Source organism: Anomaloglossus baeobatrachus, chromosome 11 (genome assembly GCF_048569485.1).
Source record: "Anomaloglossus baeobatrachus isolate aAnoBae1 chromosome 11, aAnoBae1.hap1, whole genome shotgun sequence".
Classification (NCBI taxonomy): domain Eukaryota; kingdom Metazoa; phylum Chordata; class Amphibia; order Anura; family Aromobatidae; genus Anomaloglossus; species Anomaloglossus baeobatrachus.
In genome coordinates this window covers 159,135,568-159,154,819 of record NC_134363.1, presented here as the reverse complement: position 1 = coordinate 159,154,819, position 19,252 = coordinate 159,135,568, and the positions used below count along the sequence as shown (strand labels likewise).

The following is a 19,252-nucleotide window of genomic DNA, read 5'->3' as shown; positions in this document are numbered from 1 at the left end:
TAAAGGATCTTCTCACAATATATTTGTTTTCTTTTTCAAAGACTAGAATTCTAAAACATTCTAAGTAAACAAACAATTGACTATTCAAAAATTTAAATGGACAGTTAAGGAAAAAATTACTTTAACATATCTGGATAAATTCCCTTAAAGGTAATAAATGGTAATAAATATATAAACAACAAATTACGAATGGATTAAAAAAAATAAGCAAAAAAGAAAAATTGCAACAATCACACATTTCATGGCAACAGACAAGACAAGATATTACCAGAATTGTCAAATATCCGCGGTGTAGATAGCAGAGGAGCCGGGGTTAAAGAGACAGGTGTCAGCATACAGAGGGCCATAAGAGAAAGGGCATGTGTGGCGGGGAGGAGGGCATGTGTGGCAGGGAGGAGGGCATGTGCGGGCGCTCTCCCCCTGGGCAGGGCGAATTAGCTAAAGTGGATGGTCAGGATTGTGCTTGTTTACAGAGACACCTCAGCCGCTTAAAGAGGCTTCTAAATCTGTGTTTAATGTGCAAACCTGCAGCTTTCTGGGCTGCCTTTGTCAGGAGCCTGGGCTGCCTCATCCCTTTGTATGTCTTCTCCAATTAAGATTAAAGTGAGCCTTGTGCTCAGCTCATCCCTCTCTCCAGATAAACCTCTGAGCTGCAGCCAGCACTGCACCTCCAGTCTTATCAGCTGCTAATCTCATCCTTCCTACAGATAACAGCCACTTTCTGCTCACACATTTCCCTGGTGTTACAGAAAATAGCCAGGATGCCTCCTGTAGAAACAATGTGTTTCCTATGTACTTTGTAGCATCCACTGCCTTGATGCAAATCTCTTCATCGCTTGTTAGCAGCCCCTTGTACAGTCTGGATATCTGCAAAAATCACTGGATCGAAAGGAAAAAAATCTTTAAAAGGAGAAGAAAACCGGCTACTCTTCTGTGCAAACAGCGCCACACCTGTCTACAGGTTGGGTCTGGTATTGCAGCTTATCCTCAATGGAGCTGAGCTGGAATTCCAGACACTTCCATAGCATAAAATCAATTTAATGTCCCAATAATGGATCATGATGCTTTGCTGCAAAGTCCAGCACTGGGATATCTCCTAACCTGGAATGGAGTGGTCTAGAAGAGCAGAAATTTCCTTCCTTTGGTCACCATGCTCAAGTGCTCATGAGTAGTGATGAGCGGGCACTACCATGCTCAGTACTCGTAACTAGTGATGAGTGAGCACTACCATGCTCGGGTGCTCAGTACTCGTAACTAGTGATGAGCGGGCACTACCATGCTCAGTACTCGTAACTAGTGATGAGTGAGCACTACCATGCTCAGTACTTGTAACTAGTGATGAGTGGGCACTACCATGCTCAGGTGCTCAGTACTTGTAACTAGTGATGAGTGGGCACTACCATGCTCAGGTGCTCAGTACTTGTAACTAGTGATGAGTGGGCACTACCATGCTCAGGTGCTCAGTAATTGTAACTAGTGATGAGCGGGCACTACCATGCTCGAGTGCTCGGTACTGATAACTAGTGATGAGCGGGCACTACCATGCTCAGGTGCTCAGTACTTGTAACTAGTGATGAGTGGGCACTACCATGCTCAGGTGCTCAGTACTTGTAACTAGTGATGAGTGGGCACTACCATGCTCAGGTGCTCAGTACTTGTAACTAGTGATGAGCGGGCACTACCATGCTCAGGTGCTCAGTACTGGTAACTAGTGATGAGCGGGCACTACCATGCTCGGGTGCTCAGTACTTGTAACTAGTGATGAGCGGGCACTACCATGCTCGGGTGCTCAGTACTTGTAACTAGTAATGAGGGAGCACTACTATGCTCGGGTGCTCAGTACTCGTAACTAGTGATGAGCGGGCACTACCATGCTCGGGTGCTCAGTACTCGTAACTAGTGATGAGTGGGCACTACCATGCTCAGGTGCTCAGTACTCGTAACTAGTGATGAGCGAGCACTACCATGCTCGGGTGCTCTGTACTCGTAACTAGTGATGAGCGGGCACTACCATGCTCGGGTGCTCAGAACTCGTAACTAGTGATGAGCGGGCACTACCATGCTCAGGTGCTCAATACTCGTAACTAGTGATGAGCGGGCACTACTATGCTCGGGTGCTCAGTACTCGTAACTAGTGATGAGCGAGCACTACCATGCTCAGGTGCTCAGTACTGGTAACTAGTGATGAGCGAGCACTACCATGCTCGGGTGCTCGGTACTTGTAACTAGTGATGAGTGGGCACTACCATGCTCGGGTGCTCAGTACTCGTAACTAGTGATGAGCGGGCACTACCATGCTTATGTGCTCAGTACTGGTAACTAGTGATGAGCGGGCACTACCATGCTTATGTGCTCAGTACTCGTAACTAGTGATGAGCGGGCACTACCATGCTCGGGTGCTCAGTACTGGTAACTAGGGATGAGCGGGCACTACCATGCTCAGGTGCTCAGTACTGGTAACTAGTGATGAGCGGGCACTACCATGCTTGGCTGCTCAGTATTGGTAACTAGTGATGAGCGGGCACTACCATGCTCGGGTGCTCAGTACTCGTAACTAGTGATGAGCGGGCACTACCATGCTCGGGTGCTCAGTACTCGTAACTAGTGATGAGCGGGCACTACCATGCTCTGGTGCTCTGTACTGGTAACTAGTGATGAGCGGGCACTACCATGCTCGGGTGCTCTGTACTGGTAACTAGTGATGAGCGAGCACATAAGGCAATGTTTTGTGCTCTAAGTAGGGACCGTGATGCACTTCTTAGTTGTCCTGACCCTAAGATGGACCAGCCACATGACCCATCACCCCAACTCATCAGTCTCATAGTCATATATTACACTGTTTAAGTTAGGAAACCCGCGGTTGGTCCGTACATTGTGGTCATTACTTGGACCATGAAAAATAGATGTGTGACTATGGTCTTAGACTAAAGCCGGCCAGACCTGCTGATATCGGTGGGATCAGTCTAACATGTATGGCTATGGTGGCCTCCAAACTCACCCCTTCTTCCCTAATGCCGGGGGGTACAGGGACCCGGCCGGCTAAATTTCACTGGCCAATCCTTTTGGTTCTTTGGTAGATAAGCCGCTATCAGAGTAGTCATAGCGAACACTGGGGCGCTCGGCGAAACACTCCAGAGCATAGGGAAGATACCATAAAGGTCTAATTTGTATGGGCACATAGTTTTATACCTTCCCCTGCTGGTCTACAGTCCCATACTATATAGACCTGCAGATATGGGGATATATTACCACTCCTGCTTAATACCTATAATATGATATCAATACCATTGTTTCTGACAGATGAAAATCTCCTTTAAGGATCAGTCCAGACATTATAATTTGTAATGGTGGTTTCTTGAAGCCGCCAGACCTTCACCGCTCTCCCAGGTGGTGATTATGTTCCAGGACCCGAGCCGACACCGGAGGACACGGCAAATGCAGAATTACAGCGCCCCGGATAATACCTATAATTCACAGGAGCGGCGTGCTAGCCTTTTACAGAACGTTTAGAGAAGGGGCTGATTGCAGATGTGATATATGTCAATCGGCCGAACGGCTTAGATTAATACGTATCAATGTTCATCAAATTACAGAAAATATCCTATTCTGTTCCTCAGTTTCTATGATCCGCAGATGGACAAGAAATCTTTGTGCATTCCCTCTGCAGCCATATTGAAGCGTCAGCTCCGCAGAACAGACGGCCGGCGGTTTTGTCCTTTGTTCTCATATTATTACGGCAGTGTCAGAGGTAAATGAATAATATCAGCCAGTCCATGGCATCTGAATAGGAAGGGGATACACATCTCAATCACCCTCCGGCGCTCACACTGGCTCCAAGACAGATCAATATAGCAATTAGATGTTATCAGCGAGCGCCGCTTCCCCTGCCTCCCTCTGGCCTTCCACCCCTCCCCCACTAAAAACTCGGCAGCTTTCATGCCCTCATCTCATAGCCCTGATGTCACACGGATATCTGGGTTTAAGACCTCTGCGCGACTTTGTGCAGCCGTCCGGAGAGAACCGATAAATAGAGAAAAAAAAGAATATAATAATAAAATATAGCGGCATGCAAGAACACACATACAATGTTACTGTCAGCACTGGAAAAATGGACGCTCGTTAACCCATCTACGACCACACCGAGGCACGAGGAGGAAAACGTGGCCTAGCATTGTGCGTGGCTTCAGAATTAAAGGGGGGTTCCAGACACGTGAAATATTTTGCATACAAATATCAATAACATTAAAAAAATGGATTCCCAATCCCCCTCGCTAACGGTTCTGCTGTACCCCGAAAACCTGCGTAGCAGGTAACAATGATAACATGGTGTTTAGATATGGGACCTCATTGGCGTCAGCATAGAGAAGAGCGAAGTGTCAGCACAGGAGTAAGGCGATCGGTATGGTGAGTATTACTCATTTTTGTTACTTTGTGCTAAAGATTTCATAAGGATGGAAAACCCCTTTAAGTTAGCCATGTGCGTAATATAACTGTCGGAGGACCACTTGGCAGGACTGGTCAACCATAATGACTGGGGATGATCGAATACCTCAAATATTCGGCTTCGTGAATATTTGCCGAATAAATCGCCGCTATTCGCGAATATTCGATGCGCAATGTAAGTCTATGGGAAACCCGAATAACAACTATTCGGAACTATTCGGGCTTCCTATAGACTTACATTGGGCATCGAATATTTGTTGGATATTCGCGAAGCCGAATATTTGAGGTATTTGATCATCCCTAATAATGACCTGTTATGAATGTTCCCAATAGCTAATGTTTGTTAAAAGTAGGATTGGGCATGTTGGATTCCAATATGCCCTATTATTAACATAGGAGATAAAAGTTGGCCAATAGCAACATTGCCATCTCCCCATTGAAAACACGAAATTGTGGAGTCTGGAAGAATAGGTCTTGGGTAAGCGAGCTTGCATGAAGGTGATGAGAAGGTGGAAGCTGGGTCTATCACTGAGTACTGCGGTGCCTAGTACTGCCACCATTAAAATCTTTAATATAACCCAAAATTCCTTCTTTTCAAACATTGAGCAAAGAAAAATAAAAGAAGCCTGTGTGGCAACCAGCCGGACATAGAACCGAAAGACGTCATACAGATGCTGTATTCAAGGAGTCACCAGTAGAGATGAGTAAGCAGGGCCAGGAAGGCGACTCAGACCTATCCACCATCCAGAGTATCCCTGAGACTAGGGATAGCATAGGGCCTGCTAGCCTGAAGGATAGCTTCAGAGCCCCGGTTCCCTGCTATCCCATAGTCTTGTGACAATAGCATTTCTAGTGATGGGCGAATAGTAACTATTCGTGTTCGGATTATTCGTAACAAATCCCAAAGTTCTATTTTGGTATTCATCATAAATAAGCAAGTCAATGGGGAACCCAAGCATTTTTCATGTGGTGATGAATACTGGAATAGTACTTGGTATTCAGTGTTATCTGAACACGAATAGTTACTATCAGGGCTGTGGAGTCGGTAAGCCAAACCTTCGACTCCGACTCCGACTCCTCAAATTCTCTTGCACCGACTCCGACTCCGGCTCCGACTCCGACTCCGGCTCCGACTCCGACTCCTACATATATTGCTTATAGTTAGGTGAAAAATTTATTGTAGTACATGAATATGTGTATGTGAACATCAGACATTTAATAATTTTTATGATACAATAATCAAGATATTTGGATAGAACATAAAATATATTTATTGGAATACAACTTTAGAACACAAAAAACTGTAATAAATTGTAAATATGTAATACACTATGTAATATACAGTAGATTACATATATATCTTGTGTGTGTGTGTATATACACTGTATATATATATATTATATATATTACATATTTACAATTTATTAGTTTTTTTGTGTTCTAAAGTTGTATTCCAATAAATATTTTATGTTCTATCCAAATATCTTGATTATTGTATCATAAAAACAATTAAATGTCTGATGTTCACATTGTACTACAATAAATTTTTCACTTAAATATAAGCATTATACTAAATGTTGTTATTTAGTAAAATATTCAGCACATTCTGCATTGCACTCCTGTCCCCAATTTATTATATATTTTAGGAGTCGGAGTCGGTGCATTTTATACCGACTCCGACTCCACCAAAATGAGCTCCGACTCCGACTCCGACTCCACGACTCAGACTCCGACTCCACAGCCCTGGTTACTATTCGCCCATCTCTAGTCACCACCATTGAGAAGGCACTCTATAGATCCCAGGAAAGCAGAGGAACATCTACGACTCTTAACGCAAACTTAACAACTTCATATATGTCTATGAGACTATTAAGTTCTGGTCAGGAAACCCAAGACCAAGTCCATCAATCATGGTCCATACTTGGGACCGTAAACGTCAGTTGTGTGAAACCAGCCTAAACCATGGTCATCAAGGTCATACCATTGACATCTAGAGTGGTTGCATCTGGTTTACACACTAAAAAATGATTCCCATAAATCTGGAGGACTTATGAAAATCACAACTAAGAAGCACCAGCAAAATGGGAATGGGGGGGGGATCTCAATGGCCATGAGCTTCAACCTCGAAAAAAGGTGTACAAGAATGGGAAGACTGCAGATTACAAGGGTGTTCCCATCCGCAACCTTTATGGAATATCACTAAGACATGCAACAAATGTCCCAGAAGGAACAAACCTCTGATATTAGCTAACAAGGGAGAAAAGGGACAGAACAAGTCAACTATCCCTCCTCCAAGGAGCAAGGAAACACTCAAGATGAAGGGTAGGTGGGCATACGAGCTGGCTAGGGGGCACTTTGTAATAACATCTTGTAGGGAAGGTTATAGCAAAGAATAGAAAGATATTAGCTAATTAATAAAGAAGACAAACCTGTTCCATAATTTCAAGCTATATCATTTCCATCTAGCAGAGCATTGAGTGATATTGACAAATGAATATATTTCAGGGTACAAGTGCACACAGGATAGATTTTCCCCATACATTTCTCAGCGCTCTGGATAATATTGAGTCAGTCTGCATGTTAATTATATCAATCTATCACACCGTAGCTGCAGCCTCAGCAACTTAAATGAGGTCGAGCGGGCTTGACACGGGCTGAGGACGTGATCCGGCGAAGCGAGGATCATCGTGTACAACACCGAACCTCACCGAGGGAATGTGACCTTCCAAACAGGAGGGAAGGAATCCAGGGATGCACTTTGTTTTTTTTAACTTAGACGATTAATACCTACAGACCTATAGCTTCCATTCATTGCAAGACATTGTCCCATGCGTGTAAAGGACGGGGACTAATAAGGCTTTGCAAACTCTTTTGCCGCTTGTGCCATTGGCAACTATATATATATATTATGGACAATAAAGTGCCTAACATTTGTACCTAGTGCCGGTAATCTCCCCTGGTTCATACAGATGTACGATAGATGACTGGAGAGGGTCCATCAGTATTCCAGGTGCTATTAAATCTATATTGCGATTGTACTTCTTACAACCACTATATGAGAGTATATATATATATTTTATATATATATATATTTTATATATATTTTATATATATATATATACTCTCATATAGTGGTTGTAAGAAGTACAATCGCAATATAGATTTAATAGCACCTGGAATACTGATGGACCCTCTCCAGTCATCTATCGTACATCTGTATGAACCAGGGGAGATTACCGGCACTAGGTACAAATGTTAGGCACTTTATTGTCCAATACTGATACCAACTCATGATATCATTCATATATCAAGTCCAGATGATAAATTTAAAAATTAGTTTATATTTCATAAAATTAAAACCAACACTAGGTTGGATGGACATCCATGAACTATGTCCATCCATCTTACACGTTTCGAGCCTAAGAGGGGCTCTTAGTCTTAGACCAAGACTAAGAGCCCATCAAGATAAAGCCTGATCAAAGGCAATGCACAATTCATATGCAACTGGTAGTATGTAATATTAAGCAAGTAATTATTCAAAGCGCCTCCATGTGCTAAGCCCCGATCGTCAACTCAAAAGGTCCTCATAAACATTCAATAAAAGGTCAGCCAAACCCACCAATTTCAATCCATATATACAATGTGAACCTTATGCCAGCGGAGAAAAGGATTGGACAGCTGGAATTCACGGACAGGGAGATAAGCCGCTGCAAAAAAATGTCCGGAGCAAATCTCTCACGGAAAAAATGGGAATGCTTTGCAGAGTCCATCGTTTCCGTCTATGGAGGACTCAAAACAGATAGATTTCGGGAAAGATGTGACCTCTTGACATAAATCCGTCAGCTCTAGGTCATGAGTTGATACCAGTATTGGACAATAACTTGCCCGATGTTTGTATCTAGTGCCAGTAATCTCCCCTGGTTCATAAAGATGTACGATAGACAACTGGAGAGGGTCCATCAGTATTCCAGGAGCTATTAAACCTATATTGCGATTGTACCTCCTACTACCACTGTCCCAAGGAGGAGTAACGAGGAAATAAGGAGGTTTTTACATGAAAAACTACAAACTTTCAACTATAAAGGGGTCCAAAAATGGTGGACGAAGAGAGGACACCAACTCTATAATACATATATGTGGCACACCATTGGCGGATGCCGATAGAAGAGGTCCCTGTGCAAGAACAATATATGGACCCTTTACAGTCAAATAACTCATCATAAAGCACAATTCCACCTGCTCTGGAGCTCGATGTGGCCCCTTGACCTTTTGGGCCTCTGTCTGACCGTACAATGAGGTGTCCACCCATGTGTAAGAACAATATATGGGCATTTTGCAGTCTAAGAGTTCATCATAATACACAGTTCCTCTGACACTGGAGGTATCAATGGGCCCCCTAATCTGTTGGCCCCTGTCTGACTGCACAAGGTTGCACCAATGATATGTCTGCCCCATGTCAGACTATTCCCTTCTCCTATCAATGTAATTTAAGTTATTTGGCTGACCCCCCCTAGACGGGTAGATATCCATTTAGCAAGGATAATTAATAAAAATGCTGATACTGACCTGTAGATGAAAACGTGAGCTGATGACTGCTTCTTTTACTCTGATTCTCGGGCATAACGAGTTGATGGGTCTGATGAAGGTTGGTGATGATGCTAGAAAGGTCGTTATCACGGCTGTAAGTGAAGAGAATAGAAAATTAGAAAAAGTAGATTACGGGACTGTATGTATAGAATGAAATAAACACTGAAAAAAGTCACTGGATATTCGAACACCTTGTTAACCGAGGGGTGGACACAGACCGAAAAGGGCCCCTGTGCAAGAACAATATATGGGCCCTTTACAGACCAAGAGCTCATCATATTGCACAATTCCACCTGCTTTGGAGCAAGCAGTGGCCGTCTGACCTCTTGGAGCCCAAGAAGTAAAGGAGGCCAAGAAGTAATGGAGCTCAAGAGGTAATGGAGCCCAAGAGGTAATGGAGACCAAGAGGTAATGGAGACCAAACGTAAAGAAGCCCAAGAGGTAAAGGAACCCAAGAAGTAATGGAGCCCAAGAAGTAATGGAGACCAAGAAGTAATGGAGCCCAAGAGGTAATGGAGACCAAGAAGTAATGGAGCCCAAGAAGTAATGGAGACCAAGAAGTAATGGAGACCAAGAGGCAATGGAGACCAAGAGGTAATGGAGACCAAGAGGCAATGGAGACCAAGAGGCAATGGAGACCAAGAGGTAATGGAGACCAAGAGGTAATGGAGACCAAGAGGTAATGGAGACCAAATGTAAAGAAGCCCAAGAGGTAAAGGAACCCAAGAAGTAATGGAGCCCAAGAAGTAATGGAGACCAAGAAGTAATGGAGACCAAGAAGTAATGGAGCCCAAGAGGTAATGGAGACCAAGAGGTAATAGAGACCAAAACTAATGAAGCCCAAGAGGCAATGGTGCACAGGAAGTAATGGAGCCCAAGAGTTAATGGAGCCCATTACCTCTTGGGCTCCATGACCTCTTGGCCACCAGATTCCATGGATGGTATGTCCGCCCCTGTGTATACTACTGTAGGAGCTACGGCTACTTATTCCGAATGGTGCATTATATACAAAACACTCAGAACGTGAGTCATACAGTATGCTTTGTATTCCCCATCTATGTTCTGTGAGTTTCCTCCATCATAATGCACAATTCCACCTGCATTGGAGAATAGTGGTCCCCCTTACCTCTTGCCCCCAGGTTGCACCAATGGTATGTCCACCCCTGTGTATACTGCTGTAGGAGCTATGGCTACTTATTCCGAATGGTGCTTTATTTATAAAACACTCAGAACTTGAGTCATTCTGTATAATTTGTATTCCTTCTCTATTGTCTGGTGAGTTTCCTCCAGGTGTCCCAGTTCTCACCCCCTTCTCCAAAAATAAACCTATAAATGAGTGCATAAGTAGAATGTGAGTCCAGACAGGGACAGGCAAAAATACCGTACATCATAAAAGTACTAAAAAATGGTGCATACATATTAGAGATATACAAGTTATCAGTGCACCTGATACCTACCATCCGTCCCGCCACCCTATATAACCCCCGATCTCCCAGTCTTGGCTGAAGCGGTGAAGCCTCGTACATTTAATGAGCACCAATTAAAACTGGCACAGGACGACTCCTACCGATTGCTCTGAGATCACTGGATGGAGGCTGCTAAATCATTATTATTTCTGTGGGTTATCAAGCATGACAAGGAGAATCATTCCCCTTCCTGTAATTACAGATCTAATATTTCATGATAAGGGACGCTGGGAACGGCATCTTATCCCCTCCGTAGTTTAAAGTCCTGAAATGACTTTGTAGCTGCCAAGTGTTTATGGTAAAAGACGCCGCGATCTCCTTGTGCGAGGAGGGCCGGGCGGGCAGAGACACACTGTACGTCTTCTGCCTGGCTTATATTTCACCTAAGCCAATAATTCTTAATAATCTGACATATTTACTCACATGATTCGAGACCCCCATCTTTGTCCCTGCAACACACAGCACATTGTCTGCATGGGATGGTGGAAGAGGACGACGTCAAGTTGCACTCGAGCTCCTCTTCGGAACGAGCTATTGGCTTCACGGTGCACTTTCAACCAAGTATACTGTATATATATACCCCTAAGCCCCCACCTATTGGCACATAAAAGCCCTCCAGCACCATGGCCAGCAGCCCCCTGTGACAGAAGCAGAGCTAATCTGTTTGTAAGACCCCCTAATTGGATCAGGCTGTCTCCAAATTACCGGCATTTTGGCTAGACTGGCAAAAAAAAGATTGGGTTCTAGAAAAAAAAGATTTAGTCGAACACCCCCAGTGGTCTGTTTTTAGATAACCACCTTTGACAATCGTACCTGCATTGAGGTTATTAATAAGGGGGGGTGGGAGGTAATATGTGGGAGGTGATGTGTGCAGACGGCGCTCATGCACGCGGTAATCCCCCCTGGGTGTGATCCTCTCCCGGTGCACCGCATTATGTAAATATTGCTGGTTTGTAAGCAGTTTAGGGGGTGATTACCAGTTCTCTGTGTGCCTAATCTCACAGATCGCAGAGGGGAAGACTGGTCCAGAGGACAAATGGAGATTAATGTTACCATCAACACGAAGATGGGAGGGAGTGGGGGCGGCAATGTATCCTTACGGGGAGGGTAATGAAGTCTCGGCACAAATAGAGTTATCCCCGGCTTGTATCACAGCCAGACACATTGGTCTGCACCGCACAGCTGGCTGTCATGGCAAGAGCTGATCGCCTCATTCATTTTTCAATGGTGCCTGTGGGCCTGTCTCTCCTACGTACACTGATAAGCCCACCATGCGCATCCTACATGAAATATAGATCACATCGATGAATGGATGCACTTGTTTGTTTGTTTCTAAGTCTTAGTAGCATGTTTTGTATATTATATACGCCCTCTTCATTGTTTCCCTACATATTTAAGAAGGGCCTATCACTTCATAAATATATTTGTTTCTTTTTTTTACCTGGTGTAAATGCCACTGTTCTCCTGAATCCGGTGATGTTTTTCTTTTGTTCCTGTACCACTCCAATCCTGAGATATGGCCTCTTCTTCCCTGTATGTAAATCTAGTCTTTAGCCAAGTAGGCGTGATCTTCAACTCTTCTCTGTTGGTGTTTTCTTGAGGACCACACCCAGTTGGCTAAAGACTCTTCCCTGTATATAAATCTAGTCTTTTTAACCAAGTAGGCGTGACCTTCAACTCTTCTGTGATGGTGTTTTCTTGAGGACCACACCCACTTGGCTAAAAATACTTCCCGTATATAAATCTAATCTTTTTAACAAGTAGGCGTGACCTTCAACTCTTCTATGATGGTGTTTTCTTGAGGACCACACCCAGTTGGCTAAAAATACTTCCCGTATATAAATCTAATCTTTTTAACCAAGTAGGCATGACCATCAACTCTTCTATGATAGTGTTTTCTTGAAGACCAAAACCAGTTGGCTAAAAAGACTTGTATATAAATCTAGTCTTTTTAATCAAGTAGGCGTTACCTTCAACTCTTCTCCGTTGGGGTTTTCTTGAGGATCACACCCAGTTGGCTAAAAAAAGACTCTTCCCTGTATGTAAATCTAGTCTTTTTAACCAAGTAGGCATGATCTTTTACTCTTCTCTGTTGGTGTTTTCTTGAGGACCACACCCAGTTGGCTAAAAAGACTTCCCTGTATATAAATCTAATCTTTTTAACCAAGTGGGCGTGATCTTCAACTCTTCTCTGTTGGTGTTTTCATGAGGATCACGCCCAGATGGCTAAAAAAGACTACAGAGAAGAAGGAGCCATATCTCAGGAACGGAGAGGCGCGGGAAAAAAAGGAAAACATTGCCGGATTCAGGAGAACAGCGACATTTACACCGGGCAAAACATTTACATATTAGTGGAAGATGACACATCCACTTTAACTTTATATACAATATGTTTTCTTCATTATAGGTCAATATATATATATATATATATATATATATATATATATATATATATCAGATTCCTAAAATACATAAATTCAGCTGCTACCCAAAAAAATATGTCAATCATAGCATAAAAACCGCAAGGAAGTTTACAATAGGATATTTTTGCCAACAGAGACATCCCCCCTACTTGAAAAAAAAAGAGTAAGCTCAAGCTTCTTTCTTGTTTACTTAGAAAAAAGACCCCCAAAATGAATGAGGTCGATGAGTAGACGGATTGAAGAAGGGTCAGCTCCTAGCAGTAGAATTGCTGAAAGAGACGCAATCAACAAGGACTAGCGGAAGGAGCATCGGATGATGCATTTTCTACAACCAAACCAATAGTAGTCACTCATCCAAAAAGATTGTTAAAAACCCCCCAAAAAAAAACCCCCATATACTCTTCATATCGTATAAAAGGTTCGGGAAGATGACGACGCGTTTCGGACAATTCAAACAATTGTAACTCATAGAATTGCACTTTCCTTGCACCATGATGGATTGGGGAACATGGCTGATATAGTGTTTTATGGTATTTTCTGTATCCATCAATGCCTCTATCCAGCAGTAATAGCTCAGAAAACAGGATCTTGTCCAAAACGCGTTTGTTTGGTCTAGTCAGCCAGGATCTTCAGGAAAATGGACAGGTAAGGCAGTGCTTTTTAGTAATCGCCATATGATATGATGTGGCCAAAAGCTTTGTGTATTTAGGGTCTGTGAAGGGTTAGGACAAAGTTCTTCCTTTTTGCGCAAAACCTTAACCTTTAGTTAGTCGCTTGCCATCCACTGGACCTCAAGCGAGTTGTATTTTGTCATACTTTCACAAGTATGGAGGGTAAGTAATCGTCCGGTTCGGTGGCTTCCTAGCTCCGGCGCCCCCCCCCCAGTGTATAGTGGAGACGCAGTGTCGGCTACACATTCCACAGCGAGGTACAGCGACTACTATTGTAAGTATTTTGGACATGACTAGCTGAAGGTTGTGTTAATGGGATGGACCCCCAGCCTCTATCTTACATACAATATTTCATTATCCTCCACAGGCGTGAGATGATAAGACTGGAACCGCCAAAAACAGTTAGAGAAATGTGAGTTCCATCATATCATGAAGTTGATGAAAAGGAAATTCACCTTGGACGACCATTGCTTCCTTGAGATTAGTCCATCTGTTTATGACAGCCTCAGAGTAGTTCGCCTGTTTATGACGGCTTCAGGCTAGTATGCCTGTTTATGACAGCTTCAGACTAGTCTACCTGTTTATGACATCTTCAGACTAGTCTGCCTGTTTATGACGGCTTCAGACTAGTCTGCCTGTTTATGACGGCTTCAGACTAGTCTGCCTGTTTATGACGGCTTCAGACTAGTCTGCCTGTTTATGACGGTTTCAGACTAGTCCGCCTGTTTATGACTGCTTCAGACTAGTCCGCCTGTTTATGACTGCTTCAGACTAGTCCGCCTGTTTATGACGGCTTCAGACTAGTCTGCCTGTTTATGACGGCTTCAGTCTACTCCGCCTGTTTATGACGGCTTCAGACTAGTCCGCCTGTTTATGACGGCCTCAGACTAGTCCGCCTGTTTATGACGGCCTCAGACTAGTCTAATTGTTTATAACGGCTTCAGACTAGTCTGCCTGTTTATGACGGCTTCAGACTAGTTCACCTGTTTATATCTGCTTCAGACTAGTCTGCCTGTTTATGACTGCTTCAGACTAGTCTGCCTGTTTATGACGGCTTCAGACTAGTCTAATTGTTTATGATGGCTTCTGACTAGTCTGCCTGTGTATGATGGCCTCAGAAAAGTCCGCTTGTTTATGATGGCTTCAGACTAGTTCCCCTGTTTATGACGGCTTCATACTAGTCTACCTGTTTATAACAGCTTCAGACTAGTCTACTTGTTTATGACTGCTTCAGACTAGTCCACCTGTTTATGACGGCTTCAGTCTAGTCCGCCTGTTTCTGATGGCTTCTGTCTAGTCCGCCTGTCTATGACGGCTTCAGACTAGTCCGCCTGTTCATGACGGCTTCAGACTAGTCCGCCTGTTTATGACGGCTTCAGACTAGTCTGCCTCTTTATGACGGCCTCAGACTAGTCCGCCTGTTCATGACGGCTTCATACTAGTCCGCCTGTTTATGACGGCTTCAGACTAGTCTGCCTTTTTATGACGGCTTCAGACTAGTCCGCCTGTTCATGACGGCTTCAGACTAGTCTGCCTGTTCATGACGGAATAGTATAATGTACCCGCTACGATATTTGTTCATTAAACCTTACATTATCTTTGCAGAACTTTTTGGAAATAAAAAGATTGCACCAAAAAAATAACAAGTTCCCCAAGTGCTGGAGATAAGCAGAGTTGAGCGTCTCTTGTCTTGGCAGCAGGTGGGTTAAGAAGGGATTGTTCAGCATGGCTTTCCGAGCTACCAGCACCTTCCACAATCTTGTCAGCTACATAATCCCGCTTCCCGCCTGATGCACGGCTTCCTAGACCCCGCCGTAGGCTGCTAGAAGAGGCTGATACCTCCTAATGAGCTCCCGTCACCTCTCCGCTGTCCCCCTCTACCGCTCCCCTCTTCCTTTCCTTCTTATCCCCCCCGCTCCCCACCTTTCCCGCTCACAAACTCACGTCCCACGGGAATCTGCTAATTAGCTCATTAGAATTCTGTGAGCGAGGGGGGGGGATGTAATAAATAAATAAGAGGAGGCACAGCTGTAAATCCTATCTTTAATGCTCTTCACTTAACGATAAAATCTCCGGATCTCCTCTTCCTTTCTCATGGTCCACCTTATATTTTCCACTTAGGATTGAAAGGTCTACGGAGGGCTGTTTAAAGTTAACCTCTAATGCACAAGAGAGCCTCGGAGTTATTAAAAAAAAAAAATAAAAAGTCTTGGCAATACAAGGTCAAACTAATTAGCCTCCGAAACGTAAATGGTGGAGGTGCCAAATCTCTCCGAGACTGTAAATACACCATTACAGTCCTGCGTTTGAGGGGTTCAAGTAAACCTGCCATAGTGCAATTTAATTGCATGGATATAAAATAAAAAAGGTGCCATTCAGATGTAGTAATCGCAACGTCGAAAAAAAAATAAATAAACCAGTGACCTTCACAAAAAGCACCCGTCAACGGCAAATGTTTGGGTTCAAGTCAAAACTAAAAAAGGTCCCCGTCCAAAAGGATTTGGATTGTTTTATCACATCCGAAACGAAGAAATTAGCAACTTTTGTGTGCCAACAGCTCCTATGTGCAGTCATGTGTTTCCATGGTAACAGACTACAAACAAACAACGGTGTAGTCTGATTGTCATGGATTATTGGTAAGAAAACAGAATTCTAAGTGACGAGTCAATCACATCAATGAGTGGTGCCCAAGGGGTAATCCTGAAAACAGGACACTCAGATTAGTGGGGGTCTGACTCTGCTTATTAGTTGTTTGAAGGGGCCTCAACTGTCCAGTAAGTGCCAAGGCCAAAAAACGGACCAACATATATATATATATACAGGGCTGTATTTTGCCTTCGTGCTGCCCTAGGCACTTTAAGTGGTCGCGCCCCTTAGTGACAACGTAAAACTGAGTTTTCGCACACGACATCTGTTTAAGGCAGATCTACTCTGTAGCACACTTTAAAAAGTATCAATAAGAAACGAAACCCCCCCCCCAATGGGAATCACCACAGGCACATCAAAACATAGCATGAGTATAAAATATTCCCACCACACCGTCCTCACTTATATACTGTGACTGTCACACTGCCCCTAATAAACACCACACTGCCCTCCCTTATAAACTACTGTATATCCACCACACCTTCCTCGATTATGAAATATGATCTGTACATTGTGAGGAGGGAGCAGCATGATGTGAGGACAATGTCCCATGCATGCTGCCCCCTCCTCACAATGTCCCATGCATGCTGCCCCCTCCTCACAATGTCCCATGCATGCTGCCCCCTCCTCACAATGTCCCATGCATGCTGCCCCCTCCTCACAATGTCCCATGCATGCTGCTCCCTCGTCACAATGTCCCATGCATGCTGCTCCCTCCTCACAATGTCCCATGCAAGCTGCCCCCGCCTCACAATGTCCCATGCATGCTGCCCCCTCCTCACAATGTCCCATGAATGCTGCCCCCTCCTCACAATGTCCCTTGCATGCTGCCCCCTCCTCACAATGTCCCATGCATGCTGCCCCCTCCTCACAATGTCCCATGCATGCTGCTCCCTCCTCACAATGTCCCTTGCATGCTGCCCCCTCCTCACAATGTCCCTTGCATGCTGCCCCCTCCTCACAATGTCCCATGCATGCTGCCCCCTCCTCACAATGTCCCATGCATGCTGCCCCCTCCTCACAATGTCCCATGCATGCTGCCCCCTCCTCACAATGTCCCATGCATGCTGCTCTCTCCTCACAATGTCCCATGCATGCTGCCCCCTCTTCACAATGTCCCATGCATGCTGCTCCCTCCTCACAATGTCCCATGCATGCTGCCCCTCCTCACAATGTCCCATGCATGCTGCTCCCTCCTCACAATGTCTCATGCATGCTGCCCCCTCCTCACAATGTCTCATGTATGCTGCTCCCTCCTCACAATGTCCCATGAATGCTGCTCCCTCCTCACAATGTCTCATGCATGCTGCCCCCTCCTCACAATGTCTCATGTATGCTGCTCCCGCCTCACAATGTCCCATGCATGCTGCTCCCTCCTCACAATGTCCCATGCATGCTGCTCCCTCCGCACAATGTCTCATGCTTGATGCTCCCTCCTCACAATGTCCCATGCATGCTGCTCCTTCCTCACAATGTCCCATGCATGCTGCTCCCTCCTCACAATGTCTCATGCATGCTGCCCCCTCCTCAGTGTCCCATGCATGCTGCCCCCTTCTCACAATGTCCCATGCATGCTGTCCCTCTCCATGAGCTCCTAATGCTGCCTTCCTCTTTTCCATAATGAGACCTTCATGTTGCCCCACTCATGCTAAGACCACCACACTAACGCTTATGCTGAGACCCCCCACACACACACTACCCCACTCTTGATATTGACTCCCCTACATTGCTCCACTCCATACTGATCCCACACATGCTGCCCCTTCTTCACAATGAGCTCCCAATGCTGCCCCCTCTTATTCTGAGTCCTTACACTCCCCCCACCCAATCGATTTTGTCATTGCACTATCCCTCATCCCTTGTCCTCTGTCTCTAGCATTAGCCCCTCTCTCCCACTCCCCCAGCATCAGCCTCTCTCCCCCAGCATCAGCCTCTATCTTCCCTCAGCATCAGCCTCTCTTCCCCAGTCTCAGCCTTTGCCTCCCCCCAGCCTCAGCCTGCCCCAGTCTCCGCCTCAGCCTCCCTCCAGCCTCCCTCCAGTCTCAGCCTCAGCCTCCCTCAAGTCTCAGCCTCAGCCTCCCTCCAGTCTCAGCCTCAGCCTCCCTCCAGCCTCCCCCCAGTCTCTGCCTCTGCCTCCCTCCAACCTCCCCCCAGTCTCTGCCTCTGCCTCCCTCCAGCCTCCCCCCAGTCTCAGCCTCAGCCTCCCTCCAGTCTCAGCCTCCCTCCAGTCTCAGCCTCTGCCTCCCTCAAGTCTCAGCCTCAGCCTCCCTCCAGTCTCAGCCTCAGCCTCCCTCCAGCCTCCCCCCAGTCTCTGCCTCTGCCTCCCTCCAGCCTCCCCCCAGTCTCAGCCTCAGCCTCCCTCCAGTCTCAGCCTCAGCCTCCCTCCAGCCTCCCCCCAGTCTCAGCCTCAGTCTCCCTCCAGCCTCCCCCCAGTCTCAGCCTCCCTCCAGTCTCAGCCTCTGCCTCCCTCCAGCCTCCCCCCAGTCTCTGCCTCTGCCTCCCTCCAGCCTCCCCCCAGTCTCTGCCTCTGCCTCCCTCCAGCCTCCCCCCAGTCTCTGCCTCTGCCTCCCTCCAGCCTCCCCCCAGTCTCTGCCTCTGCCTCCCTCCAGCCTCCTCCCAGTCTCAGCCTCTGCCTCTCTCCAGCCTCCCCCAGTCTCAGCCTCTGCCTCCCTCCAGCCTCTTCCCAGTCTCTGCCTCTGCCTCCCTCCAGCCTCCCCCCAGTCTCTGCCTCTGCCTCCCTCCAGCCTCCCCCAGTCTCAGCCTCTGCCTCCCTCCAGCCTCCCCACATTCTCAGCCTCTGCCTCCCTCCAGTCTCAGCCTCTGCCTCCCTCCAACCTCCCCCCAGTCTCAGCCTCTGCCTCTCTCCAGTCTCAGCCTCTGCCTCCCTCCAGCCTCCCCCCAGTCTCAGCCTCTGCCTCTCTCCAGTCTCAGCCTCTGCCTCCCTCCAGCCTCCCCACAGTCTCAGCCTCTGCCTCCCTCCAGTCTCAGCCTCTGCCTCCCTCCAACCTCCCCCCAG

General features: G+C 45.9%; 1 protein-coding gene across 5 annotated transcripts in view; it reads right to left on the bottom strand.

The window, feature by feature from the left end:
* SAMD11 (sterile alpha motif domain containing 11) overlaps nt 1-19,252 on the bottom strand; it is a 223,479-nt gene that overhangs the window by 72,339 nt on the left and 131,888 nt on the right. For all 5 annotated transcript variants that reach the window (XM_075328973.1, XM_075328971.1, XM_075328972.1 and 2 more), the window contains exon 5: nt 9,010-9,122. In XM_075328973.1, coding sequence (XP_075185088.1) covers nt 9,010-9,122 — 113 coding nt within the window. The remainder of the gene's footprint in view (nt 1-9,009; nt 9,123-19,252) is intronic.